The sequence below is a fragment of the Piliocolobus tephrosceles genome, chromosome 21, assembly GCF_002776525.5.
Source record: "Piliocolobus tephrosceles isolate RC106 chromosome 21, ASM277652v3, whole genome shotgun sequence".
In the NCBI taxonomy this organism is placed as follows: Eukaryota; Metazoa; Chordata; class Mammalia; order Primates; family Cercopithecidae; genus Piliocolobus; species Piliocolobus tephrosceles.
Window position 1 is genome coordinate 49946686 of NC_045454.1, and position 14366 is coordinate 49961051.

The window sequence follows — 14366 nt, forward strand, 5'->3', positions numbered from 1 at the left end:
GTGTTAGCCAGGATGGTCTCGATCTCCTGACCTCGTGATCCGCTGGTCTCGGCCTCCCAAAGTGCTGGGATTACAGACCCTAGGTCTTTTCAACAAGACAGAAAGAAAAGTACGGATTGATAGATAGATTTTTATTATCACAGAGAAGCTACTGAATTTTACGTCCAGGACATCAATGATTATAACTGTCTTATTAACCAATGTATTCCCCTTCTACATTATAAATCTTAGAATAGGCTTAATGAGCAAGAAATATTTATTCTTTTTTTTTTGAGATGGAGTCTCACTCTGTTGCCCAGGCTGGAGTGCAGTGGTACAATCTTGGCTCATTGCAACTTCTGCCTCCCGGATTCAAGCAATTCTCCTGCCTCAGCCTGCTGAGTAGCGGGGATTACACAGCCACGCCCAGCTAATTTTTTGTATTTCAGTAGAGACGGCATTGCACTGTGTTGCTTGAGCGGTCTCGAACTCCTGAGCTCAGGCAATCCATCTACCTTGGCCTCCCAAAGTGCTGGGATGACAGGCATGAGCCGCTGCACCTGGCTCTTTTTTCTTTCTTCTTTAAAACAGGGTCTCAATTTGCCACCCTGGCTGGAGTACAGTGGTGTGACCACGGGTCACTGTAGCCTTGGACTCCTGGGCTCAAGCGATTCTCCTGCCTCAGCCTCTCAAGTAGCTAGGACAACAGGAGCATGCTACCACACCGTGCTCATTTTTGATTTTTCTGTAGAGACAGGGTCTCACTCTGTTGCCCAGGCTGGTTGCCAACTCCTAGCCTCAAGTGATCCTCCTGCCTTAGCCTCCCAAAAGCACTGGGAATACGGGCATGAGCCACTGCAACCAGACAAAACATGTATTATCTAATAACCAAGTGCAGAAAGAACGCCATCCTTACCTACTGAGGCCAGGTGCTTGAACGTCTCCAGCATCACATCTCTGTAGAGGTTTCTCTGAGCAGGATTCAGCAAGGCCCACTCCTCCAGAGTGAATCCCACAACCACGTCTTCAAAGACCACCGTGTCCTAAAACAAACCACATACGTGTACATGAGGATGGTGGAACTCACAGCACTGGGGAGCTGAACTCCATTCATAGGACACTCACACAAGATCCTGCAGTCTCCCAATATTGATTTAAGACTCAGTCCTCAGACCTCTTCCCCTCTGTCTATTATCACTTCCTGTGTTGTAGGTTTTTTCCGTCTTTGACAAATAAAAGTGGTATACATTTAAGGTGTAGATGACGATTTGATGCACATATACACTGTGAAATGATTGCCATTAAATTAATTAACACATCTGTCACCAGTTACCTTTTAAAAAAATTTGATGGTAAGAACAAGTAAGATCTACACTCTTAGTACATTTCTTTTTTTTCTTTTTTTTTTTTTTTTTGAGACGGAGTCTTGCTCTGTCGCCCCAGGCTGGAGTGCAGTAGGGCGACCTCAGCTCACTGCAAACTCTGCCTCCTGGATTCAAGTGATTCTCCTGCCTCAGTCTCCTGAGTAGCTGGGATTACAGGTGCACACCACCAGGCCTGGCTAATTTTTTTATTTTTAGTGGAGATGGGGTTTCACCATGTTGGCCAGGCTGCTCTCGAACTCCTGATCTCAAGTGATCCAACGGTCTTGGCCTCCCAAAGTGCTGGGATTACAGGTGTGAGCCACTGTGCCTGGTCTTTTAGTACATTTCAAGTATACAATACAGTATCCTTAAATACAGTCACCATGTTGTACGCTGGACGTAGAGAATTTATTCATCTTACAATGGAAAGTTGGTTCCCTTTGACCAACATCTCTCCCCACTTCCGCTGCCCCTCAGCCCCAGGCAGCCACTCTGCTACTCTCTTCCTCTAGGAATCTGGCTCTTTTCGATTCTCCATGTAAGTGAGATCTTCTGGTATTCATCTTTCTATGCCTGGCTTGTCTCACGTAGCATAATGTGCTCCAGGTTCATCCATGCTGTCAACAATGGCAGGATTTCCTTCTTTATTATGACTGAATAACATTTAACTGTATATGTGTGTATGTCATATATATATTTTTTTTTCTTGAGACAGCATCCTGCTCTGCTGCCCAGGCTGGAGTGCAGTGGCGTAATCTCAGCTCACTGCAACCTCCATGTGTCATATATTCTTTATCTTGTGTCATAGTCTTTAGAAAAAAAAAAAATTTTTTTTGAGATAGAGTCTCGCTGTGTTACCTAGGCTGGAGTGCAATGGTGCGATCTGGGCTCACTGCAACCTCCGCCTCCAGGGTTCAAGTCATTCTCCTGCCTCAGCCTCCCAAGTAGCTGGGATTACAGGTGTGCGCCACCACGCCCAGCTAATTTTTGTATTTTTAGTAGAGCTGAGGTTTCAGCATGTTGGCCAGGCTGGTCTCAAACTCCTGACCTCAGGCGATCAGCCTGCTTTGGCCTCCCAAAGTGCTGAGATTACAGGCATGAGCCACTGCACCCGGCCAGAAAATTTTTTAGAGACAAGGTCTCACTCTGCCACGCAGGCTGGAATGCAATGGCACGATGAGAGCTCACTGCAGCCTTGAACTCCTGGGCTCAAGCCATCCTCCCGCCTCAGGTTCCCAATTAACTTGGATTACAGGTGTGTGCCACTATGGCTGGTTAATTTTAATTTTTATTTATTTAAATTTTGTTTTATTTTATTTTATTTTTCTTGAGACGGAGTCTCGCTGTGTTACCTAGGCTGGAGTGCAGTGGCGCAATCTCGGCTCACTGCAAGCTCCACCTCCCGGGTTCACGCCATTCTCCTGCCTCAGCCTCCCCTGTAGCTGGGACTACAGGTGCCCGCCACTGCACCCAGCTAATTTTTTGTATTTTTAGTAGAGACGGGGTTTCACCGTGTTAACCAGGATGGTCTCGATCTCCTGACCTCGTGATCCGCCCGTCTCGGCCTCCCAAAGTGCTGGGATTACAGGCGTGAGCCACCGCGCCCGGCCTATTTTTATTTTTAGTAGACTCAGGGTTTTATCATGTCGGTCAGGCTGGTCTTGAACTCCTGACCTCAACTGATCCACCTGCCTCGGCCTCCCAAAGTGCTGGGATTACAGGTATGGGGGCCCAGCCCAAAATAGTAAAATGCCATCTGCTCCCTGAAATTAGAAACGAGAAGCTTTCAGAAGTGATCCACTTTAATCATGGCAAATGTAGTATACAATGAAAAAATACAGAAAGGAGAAAATTGTTCTGGGTGGGAGAAACAGCCAGAGGTTAGGCCCTAAGGAAGGAGTGGGCCCTTGGCTCTTTCAGGTACAGCCAGAGCCTGTGTGACTGGGCAGAGGGGGATGGGGCGTTACAGCCACAGGGGGTCGAGTGAGGGGAAGTGAGGCACATCAGTTTGTGGGGTCTCATCAGCCACAGGAAGGACTTTGGCTTTGGCTCTGAATGACTCCAGGCCTTTGCACAGAGCAGTGATCTCATGTGACAGCTGAGACTAGATCACAGGGGCAGATGCAGACACCAGGACACCCGTTAGGAGGCGACAGCCGCACTAGGTGAGAAGCAGGCGTGTCACCTTGGGTGGTCACAGTGCAGTCGTGTGCAGGACCAGCCTAAGAGGAGATATACAATTTCCTGATGGGCTCAAGCTGGGGCAAGACAGAACAGGAAGAATCGAGGAAGACTGATCTTTTCACTCAGGAAAACCCATCATGGAGTTACCAGCAACTGAGATGTAGACGATTATATGTGACTTGAGAACTGACCAATCAGGCAGCTGGGGTGGGGCCTAGAGAACTGACCAATCAGGGGAGTGTAGATGGAGCATGGAGAACTGTCAATCAGGGGGGTTGGGGCAGAGCCTGGAGACCTGTCCAATCAAGGGAGCTGAGGCAGGGCCTGGAAACCTGACCAATTAGGAAAGCTGGGGTGGGGCCTGAAGAACTGCCCAATCAGCAGAGCTCAGGGAGGCAGGCTAAGTTTTATTATTTTGGATCAGGCTCTTGGGGAAGAGGATGAGGGTATACTGCAAAGCAGATGAGAACAAGACATTCAAGTGGATCCACATATAATAATGCCTTTAGTGGCCCTGGTCATAATGGAAAAAATTTGAAAATACCCAGTCACTAGCAAGCAGTGGAACTAATAAATACTAATAACATATCCTTATGAGTGAATACAAAAGAGTGATTAAAGGGGCTAGGCATGGTGGCTGTCGCCTATAATCCCGGCACTTTGGGAGGCTCAGGTGGGTGGATCACCTGAGGTCAGGAGTTCAAGACCAGCCCGACCAATATGGTGGAATCTGCGTCTCTACTAAAAATACAAAACTTAGCTGGGTGTGGCCACGCATCCCTGTAATCCCAGCTACTCGGGAGGCCGAGGCAGGAGAATCCCTTGAACCCGGGATGTGGAGGTTGCAGTGAGCCGAGATCGTGCCACTGCACTCCAGCCTGGGTGACAGAGCAAGACTCTGTCTCAAAAAATAAAAAATAAAAGAACAGAATTATTATCTGTTACAAATTCCCCACCCTGGAAAAAGAGAATAACTGATATTTTAGCAAGTTTTTGTAATACACCGAATTAAACACCAAACATTTTTTCTTATAGGAATGTATTCATTTCGGGGGGTGTCATACTAAGAGAGAGATTTTCTCTCTTTCTCTGCGATTCTTTTTCCCGGGAGCCCCATCAAGGGCTAAGCCCTGGAATCCCATTTGTCATCACCGAAAAGAAAACAACAGATGTGAGAAACTTAACCACATGTGCAAAAAAGGAACAGGAAAAAAAAAAAAAAAAAGAAGGCACGGAAGAATTTTTAACAAATGGAATGTAAGATGAGAACTTCATTTTTTTCCTGAAATTCACCTCCTTGGAAATATTTTCTTTCAAAGTCTCTTCTTTACTGTATGTTCCATGGACTGAAAAAATCTCAGGCTCAAGTAACCAAATCAATCTTTAGAAGGAGAGAGGCCCAGGCAGGGGCGGCTGGCCTGGAGTCCGGCCTGCGGGCCTTTGGGGTCAGGAGCGCCCGCACCACCTGTCCACCCCTCGCCCCTCCCAGGGACGTGGGCCTGGGCCCAAAGTTTGCATCTAAAGCGTATTCTGCTTTGGGGGTTGTTGCACCGCCTCGCTGGGGTGGGTATTTTGTTTTTTATTTTGGACTTTGGGTTAGTTTTTCTTCCAGTTAACTTTGTGAGACCCCACAGGGCAGGAGTCATTTCTGTCTTTTCTTTCCCCTCCATCCCAGCGTCCTGACAACTACGACTTTGCAGGGAATGAAGACTAGGGCAGAGGAGGAAACTCCCCGCAGGACCCGGGGGTGACACGGGGACAGAGGCTACATGGGGCTCCCGGGCGGCTCCCCTGGGAGTTTCAGCGTGTTCTGGCCGCTTCCAACCCTCCCCTCCCAGGACTCCGGCTCAGGCTCGGCTCCTGCCCTGCACTCACCATGTCCTGTAGGACCCAAGACCTGAGCTCTTTACGGAGCTCCCTGCGCCTCGCAGCTGGTGCCGGTGAGCACAACGGGAACACCCGTGGTCACTCAGGGCAGGCCGGGAGTGCTCAGCAGGGAGGGCAGCAATGCCCCGCCCCTGGGGCTGATTGGACGGTTCTCTTCTCTGCTCACGTCTGAGTGGAGAGTTCACCGGTCACACCCCAAATCCCCTGATTGGACAGTGCTTTAGACTCTGCCCCTGCTCTTCTGGTTGGTCAGCTTGCAAGCCTTGAGCTCTGCTGATTGGGTAATTCTTCAGGCCCCACCCCGACTTTCCTAATTGGTCAAGTTTCCAGGCCCTGCCTCAGCTCCCTTGATTGGACAGGTCTCCAGGCTCTGCCCCCACCCCCCCCCCCCCCCCATTGACAGTTCTCCATGCTCCACCTAAGCTCCCCTGATTGGTCAGTTCTCTAGGCCCCACCCCAGCTGCCTGATTGGTCAGTTCTCAGGACTTGGGTCCTGCAGGCAGCATCCCCCATCCACAGTGGTCTCCTTCCTGAAATGAAAATGGTGCTGACTTAGAGGCAAACCTGGGCCCTTCGGGTATCCACCTGTAGAACAAAGCAGCTTTGGCCAGGCAGGGTGGCTCGTGCCTGTAATCCCAGCACTTTGGGAGGCCGAGGTGGGCAGATCACTAGGTCAGGAGATAGAGACCATCCTGGCTAACACAGTGAAACCCCGTCTCTACTAAAAATACAAAAAATTAGCCAGGCGTGGTGGCGGGAGCCTGTAATCCCAGCTACTTGGGAGGCTGAGGCAGGAGAATGGCATGAACCCGGGAGGCAGAACTTGTAGTGAGCTGAGATCATGCCACTGCACTCCAGCCTGGGTGACAGAGCAAGACTCTGTCTCAAAGCAAAACAAAACAAAACAAACTCTATCTCAAAAAAAAAAAAAGAAAGAAAGAAAGAAAAGAAAAAGAAAAAAGCAGCTTCTTCTGTCCTCAGTTTGTTGCCAGATTCCATGATGCTGGAGGAGGTCTTGTCTCTCTCCTGACCAGTAGACACCTGGGGAGGCCCATGGGGTCAAGTGAGTGACCAAGGAAAGGTTTACCTTCCCTAACTAGGGTCAGCACAACTGCTAGAACTGAACTCTTGAGCCATTAGCAATGGTCTCGCTGGCCGGGCGCAGTGGCTCACACCTGGAATCCCAGCACTTTGGGAGGCCGAGGCGGGCAGGTCAACTAAGGTCAGGTGTTTGAGACCAGCCTGGCCAATATGATGAAACCCCGTCTGTACTAAAAATACAAAAAAATTGGCTGGGCATGGTGGTGCATACCTGTAATCCCAGCTACTCGGGAGGCTGAGGTGGAAGAATCACTTGAACCTGGGAGGTGGAGGTTGCAGTGAGCTGAGATCGCCCCACTGCACTCCAGCCTAGGTAACAAGAGAGAAACTCTGTCTCAAAAACAAACAAACAAACAAAAACTAAAACAAAACACTGTGGCAACAACTCTTTATCCTAGGTCAATATTTTGAGGTAAAGCACTTGGGGGATATTTTGCCTCACAGTTCCCAAGTAAAAATCCAGGTCACGAATATCTCTATAACTATGAAAACTCCAACTTCAGAGCTGAGTGCTTAATGTGCAGGCAGATGAAAGGGCTTGAATATTCTAGAGGCAAACGACATATAAACAAGGGGGCATAATCCCTGGAAGCCTGTTCGTAGGGCAGAGAGCAAACAGATTTTATAGGGTCCCTGCCCACTGCTCACCTTTGCAGAGGCTATTCCCTATACTCTGATCATGGTAGCCACTTCAATGAGCATGTTCCTTACCAATCCCACCAGACATTCTCCTGCTGGGCCACAATACAGGGTTTCACCAAGACACGCCCTACCCTTGGGGTTGGAGACGTTACTGACAGTGACCAAGGTGCTCAGTTCTTTTCTCAAACTACACTGTAGCGGGATCAATAAGAAATCAGAGAGACCAATGGGGTTCAGGAGGATATTTACTATTTAGGTGCTCTGGCCCAGTCAGAGTAACATGCAAATGACTGAGCCCTGAATAAAGAGTTAAGTTACCTTTTAAGCATTTTGTGGGGTGGGGAGAGATCTGTGCAGGGAGAAGGATATTACAGAAGTGAGACACAAAGACAGTTATTCAATTAACTGAGACATGCATTACATCATTTCTTACTGTTCCAGGAAAAACATGTTTTACAATTTGAGTTTATCTGTCTAAGGACATTGCAGCTGCCCAGCTAGGGAAACAGGGTCTTCACGATGCCTGGGAAAGGAGGAGAGATAAGGCTCACTAGCCACAGAAAAACAGGCAGTTAATTTTTAAAGGACTCCAGCTCTTTCTTTTTCCTTTTTTTTTTTTTTTTGAGACGGAGTCTCGCTCTGTCACCCAGGCTGGAGTGCTGTGGCCGGATCTCAGCTCACTGCAAGCTCCGCCTCCCGGGTTCACGCCATTCTCCTGCCTCAGCCTCTCGGGTAGCTGGGACTACAGGCGCCGCCACCTCGCCCGGCTAGTTTTTTATAGTTTTTAGTAGAGACGGGGTTTCACCGTGTTAGCCAGGATGGTCTCGATCTCCTGACCTCGTGATCTGCCCGTCTCGGCCTCCCAAAGTGCTGGGATTACAGGCTTGAGCCACCGTGCCCGGCCAGCTCTTTCTTTTTCTCAGGGGGAATTGGGTTTTCATTTTTTTGTTTTTTTTTTTCTGTTTTTTTTTTTGAGACAGAGTCTTGCTCTGTCGCCCAGGCTGGAGTGCAGTGCCATGATCTCGGCTCACTGCAAGCTCCACCTCCCGGGTTCACAGCCATTCTCCTGCCTCAGCTTCCTGAGTAGCTGGGACCACGGGCGCCCGCCACCATGCCTGGCTAATTTTTTGTGTTTTTAATAGAGACGGGGTTTCACTGTTTTAGCCAGGATGGTCTCAATCTCTTGACCTCGTGATCCACCCACCTCGGCCTCCCAAAGTGCTGGTATTATAGGCGTGAGCCACTGAGCCCGGTCGGGAATTGGGTTTTCTTACTTACAACTGAGTTTCTGCTTACATATTCTGTAATTTGTTTTAATTCCTGTTCCAACACAACACTGGGCTCTTTTATTTATTTATTTATTTATTTATTTATTTATTTATTTATTTAGAGATGGAGTCTCGCTCTGTCACCAGGCTGGAGTGCCGTGGCACAATCTCAGCTCACTGCAACCTCTACCACCTGGGTTCAAGTGATTCTCCTGCCTCAGCATCCCCAGTAGCTGGGACTACAGCCACCTGCCACCACACCTGGCTAATTTTAGTGTTTTTAGTAGAGATGGGGTTTCACCATGTTGGTCAGGATGGTCTCGATCTCTTGATCTCATGATTCACCCGCCTCAGCCTCCCAAAGTGCTGGGATTACAGGTGTGAGCCACCGCGCCCAGCCAACACTGGGGTCTTGAATAAGGCATTCAAAGAAACTTTCTGCTCTCTTATAGTCTCGGGCTAGAGGCCTTGTGGAACTGATGGCTCAGACAAACCTTGTTGACACTACAGACCACACATGGTCTTCTAAATGGGTCTTCTTCACTGTGTACAGCTTTACTTAGGCTCAACCCCAGCCTTTAGGGCCCCTTACTTTGTCCTGATCATCAGACTTATTGGTACCTTAGAGTACAACCCATAACACACTAACACATGCTTCTTTCTTTCTTTTTCTTTTCTTTATTTTTTTTTGAGACAGAGTCTCGCTCTGTCTCCCAGGCTGGAGTGCAGTGGCGCAATCTCGGCTCACTGCAACCTCTGCCTCCCGAGTTCAAGCGATTCTCCTGCCTCAGCCTCCCGAGTAGCTGGGATTACAGGCGCCACCACCACGCCCAGCTAATTTTTTGTACGTATTTTTTTTTTTTCTGAGACGGAGTCTCACTCTGTCGCCCGGGCTGGAGCGCAGTGGCCGGATCTCAGCTCACTGCAAGCTCCGCCTCCCGGGTTCCCGCCATTCTCCTGCCTCAGCCTCCCGAGTCTGGGACTACAGGCGCCCACCACCTCGCCCGGCTAGTTTTTTGTAGTTTTAGTAGAGACGGGGTTTCACCGTGTTAGCCAGGATGGTCTCAATCTCCTGACCTCGTGATCTGCCCGCCTTGGCCTCCCAAAGTGCTGGGATTACAGGCTTGAGCCACCGTGCCTGGCCCAGATGCTTATTTCAAAATGGTCACTCTCCTGGGGTTTTGTTAACTGAGATAGTTCCCTATCGGCTGTGACTCTTATGTCCCTTTTTGGGCCTTCTTTTGAACATCACCTGTGTGACCTGGGGGAGGGGGTCAGTATTTCCTCTTGGGCGCCTGTTTGAGAACCAAACTGGAGTCCATTCACTCAGCAAAGTAAGGCCAGATATCCACACCGAGGTTTGCTGTGGTAGAAAGGAAAGTGTGTATTTGTGAGGTGTCCAGCAAGAAGGATCAGGCAGCTCATGCTTAAGTCCCAGCACCCTTGGTGGCTCACAGGTAAGGGTTGTTAAAGGCCGGGGTAAATGTTAGAAGAGCAGAAGTTATAGGGAAAAAGGTAAATTAATATATAAAAGTTACACATTGGTTTTGGCCTAAAAGGCTGGTATATCTTGAAGTGGGGGGCTTACAGGTCATAGGTAGAGTCAAAGATTTTCCAATTTGCAGTTGGTGAAGAGAAGCTTTGTTAAAAACGCAGGGTCAGTAGAAACGAATGTTAGCTCTGGCTCGTGGGTGTGACCACCTCCACTACCCTCAGGAAGAAATTTGGAGCAGAAAGTGGAGGTCAGAGGTCAATCCTCAGTTCCCCTTTATCTTGTCCACTTGTGATCTACTTGTGGGAGAATCTGTTTGGTGGGGGTTGGGGTTTCTGTAAAATAACTCAGAGACATATATTAAGATGTTATCTGGTCAGGCGCGGTGGCTCCGCCTGTAATCCCAGCACTTTGGGAGGCTGAGACGGGTGGATCACGAGGTCAGGAGATCGAGACCATCCTGGCTAACACGGTGAAACCCCATCTCTACTAAAAATAGAAAAAATTAGCTGGGCGTGGTGGCGGAACCTGTAGTCCCAGCTACTCAGGAGGTTGAGGCAGGAGAATGGTGTGAACCCGGGAGACGGAGCTTGCAGTGAGCAGAGATCGCACCACTGCATTCCAGCCTGGGTGACAGAGCGAGACTCCGTCTCAAAAAAAAAACAAAAACATTATCTTTAGTTTTCTTTTTTTGAGATGAGATCTTGCTCTGTTGCCCAGGCTGGAGTGCAGTGGTGCGATCACAGCTCACTGCAACCTCCACTTCCTGGGCTCAAGAGATCCTCCCACATCAGCTTTCCAGGTAGCTGAGATTACAGGCACACACCACCGCGCCAGGCTAATTTTTCTCTCTCTCTCTTTTTTTTTTTTTTTTGCCGAGACAGGGTTTTGCCGTGTCGCCCAGGCTGGTCTCAAACTCCCAGCCTCAAGCGATCCTCCTGCCTCAGCCTCCCAAAGTGCTGGGCCTACACGCGTGTGTCACCATGCCTAACCATCTTTAGTTTCTATAGGAGAACGAAACATCCCATGATTCTAGCTTCCTTGGGTATTGTTTTAGGCTACTGTTACCTTCTTGCTTATCAAGTTGCTTATTTACTTCTTGAGGCTAAGTAGGTGACTGAAATTTACCTTGAAGAAACACAAGAATTGTTCTTTATTTATTTATTTATTTATTTTTTTTTGAGACAGAGTCTCGCTCTGTCGCCCAGGCTGGAGTGCAGTGGCCGGATGTCCGCTCACTGCAAGCTCCGCCTCCCGGGTTTATTCCATTCTCCTGCCTCAGCCTCCCGAGTATCTGGGACTACAGGCGCCCGCCACCTCGCCCGGCTAGTTTTTTGTATTTTTTTAGTAGAGACCGGGTTTCACCGTGTTAGCCAGGATGGTCTCGATCTCCTGACCTTATGATTCACCCGTCTCGGCCTCCCAAAGTGCTGGGATTACAGGCTTGAGCCACTGCGCCCGGCCAAGAATTGTTCTTTATTTCTATGCTTGGGAGACCCGCAGGCCCCGAGGAGGGAGTCCCTGCTCCATCTCACATCCATTCCCAAACCTCCTCTTGACACAAGTGTGCTAACTTTCTGCTCATTGCACATACTTTTCGGGCCATGACAGGCACTGCCTTAGGCACACATGACGTCATCCTGTCCACTCAAACCAGGAAGCCGCTGGAAAACATCCAGCACACTCTAACCACACACAGCGGATAGCTAATGCTTTAGATGCTTTCCGTGAAGGATAACACTCCCTGGCAGACGCGACAGCTGATGACTGCTTGGCTCGGGACTGTTTATTGGCCAGTCAGGGAGAGTTATGTTCCCTTAAAGGGGCTGCTGGCTGTACGTGGGTACTGGAAGGGTTTCACAAATAATTGTTGGAGACCAGCCTCAACATCACCCGTAGGGTACCCAAAGTCCAGTGGCGATGAAGGAATGAGAAGAGACAGGTTAAGAGGTCACAAAGAGTGGGGCACAGGGGGCCAGTTGCACAATGGAGGCTGCAAAAGGCGCCAAGCTCTGGTCTCCTCACTATTTATTGAGGGCAGTCACTTAGATCTAAGAAGCAGACGTTCAGGGCAAAATGGTGAAAGGGAGGCAGTGCGTCACACGCGTCATCTATAGCAGTGGTGGTTTAAATGAATCTCCTTTGTGCTGTCCTTCCGGGAGTAGCCAGTGGGAGTGGCTTAACTAGGAGCCTGCATGTCTGTCCACATTCCACTGCTTCAAAGCAGTGTCTTTCTCCTTGCACACAGTGTTTATGGATAAGAAAGTGGGTCTCGCTCTGAGCATGGGAACACAATGGCGATAAGGCTTTCCTCGGCCGGGTGCGGTGGCTCAAGCCTGTAATCCCAGCACTTTGGGAGGCCGAGACGGGCGGATCACGAGGTCAGGAGATCGAGACCATCCTGGCTAACATGGTGAAACCCCGTCTCTACTAAAAAAAAATACAAAAAACTAGCCAGGCGAGGTGGCGGGCACCTGTAGTCCCAGCTACTCGGGAGGCTGAGGCAGGAGAATGGCGGGAACCCGGGAGGCGGAGCTTGCAGTGAGCTGAGATTCGGCCACTGCACTCCAGCTCGGGCGACAGAGCAAGACTCCGTCTCAAAAAAAAAAAAAAGGCTTTCCTCCTCAGAGGCCTCTTGTGGCTTTCCACAACTTATCGTCTCATATTTTTATGGCTGGTTTACGCAGGCACCCCATAAGCCTTTCCCCCAACAACAATAAATAAGACAATGGACTACAATGGTCTAAAACGTTACCAAAATATTTGAAAAGATGCCATGGAACTCCAATGCCCCGAGACAACTGCATCTGAATACTTTTTCAAGACCCACTTTTTATTTTTTATTTTATTATTATTTTATTATTATGATTATTTGACATGGAGTCTTGCTTTGTCACCCAGGCTACAGTGCAGTGGCACAATCTCGGCTCACTGTAACCTCTGCCTCCTGGGTTCAAGTGATTCTCCTGCCTAAGCCTCCTAAGTAGCTGGGATTACAGGAGTGCACCAACATGCCCAGCCAATTTTTTTTTTTTTTTTTTTTTGAGAAGGACTCTCTTGCTCTATTGCCCAGGCTGGAATGCAGTGGCATGATCTTGGCTCACTGCAGCCTCCGCCTCCCAGGTTCACACCATTCTCCTGCCTCAGCCTCCCAAGTAGCTGGGACTACAGGCACCCACTGTAAGTTACAGGTGTGAGCCACTGCGCCTGGCCCCATGGACCTTCTTATCCGGTTGCATGATGGGTGGGCAGGGAAAGGGCTGTAGGTCTGTCAGTGGTCAAACATCAAAAATCAAAGTAGCCTCTTGACTACATTTCACCCCCTCCCCTGCCCCAGAATTTGATCAGTGACTGAAATTCACCATGTGTCATGTACCGGCCATACCTGGCTAATTTTTGTATTTTTCAGTAGAGATGGGGTTTCACCATGTTAGCCAGGATGGTCTCGATCTCCTGACCTCGTGTTCCAACTGCCTTGGCCTCCCAAAGTGCTAGGATTACAGGCATGAGCCACTGTACCCTGCCTATTTTATTTTTTGAGACAGAGTCTCACTCTGTCGCCCAGGCTGGAGCGCAGTGGTGCGATCTTGGCTCACTGCAACCCCCGCCTCCTGGGTTCAGGTGATTCTCCTGCCTCAGCCTCCTGAGTAGCTGGGATTACAGGTGCCCATGACCACGCCCGGGTAATTTTTGTATTTTTAGTAGAGACGGTGTTTCACCATATTGGCCAGGCTGGTCTCGAACTCCTGACCTGAGGTGATCTGCCTGCCTCAGCCTCCCAAACTGCTGGGGTTACAGGTGTGAGCCACTGTGTCCGGCCAAGACCTGCTTTTTAAATTATACTATGTTGCTTGGGCAAATGGCTTTTAAAATTTGTACTTGGCCAAATTAAAATTCAAGTACATGACACATAGTTAATTTCAGTCACCGATCAAATTCCGGGGCGGGGGAGGGGGTGAAATGTAGTCAAGAGGCTACTTTGATTTTTGATGTTTGACCACTGACAGACCTACAGCCCTTTCCCTGCACACCCATCATGCAACCGGATAAGAAGGTCCATGGGGCCAGGCGCAGTGGCTCACACCTGTAATCCCAGCACTTTGGGAGGCCGAGGCGGGAGGATCACGAGGTCAGGAGATCGAGACCAGCTTGGGCAACAAGGTGAAACCCCGTCTCTACTAAAAATACAAAAACTAGCCGGGTGAGGTGGCGGTGCCTGCAGTCCCAGCTACTCGGAGGCTGAGGCAGGAGAATGGCGTGAACCCGGGAGGCAGAGCTTGCAGTGAGCTGAGATCGTGCCACTGCACTCCAGCCTGGGCGACAGAGTGAGACTCTGTCTCGAAAAAAAAAAAAAAAAGAAGGTCCATGGGTACCACTCACCCTGTGGTTCCAGCAGGTGAGAAGGTCAAGCCTCACAAAACCCCCGCCCCAGCCTTGAGCCGCTATAGA

General features: G+C 49.4%; 1 protein-coding gene across 1 annotated transcript in view; it reads right to left on the reverse strand.

Annotated features, from left to right (window-relative positions):
• ZNF57 (zinc finger protein 57) overlaps nucleotides 1-11556 on the reverse strand; it is a 55654-nt gene extending 44098 nt beyond the window's left edge. The window contains exons 1-2 of the mRNA XM_031934729.1: nucleotides 11512-11556; nucleotides 900-1022 (exon numbers count right to left, since the gene is read on the reverse strand). Coding sequence (XP_031790589.1) covers nucleotides 900-1022; nucleotides 11512-11556 — 168 coding nt within the window. The remainder of the gene's footprint in view (nucleotides 1-899; nucleotides 1023-11511) is intronic.
• Between the last annotated feature and the right edge of the window lie 2810 nt (nucleotides 11557-14366).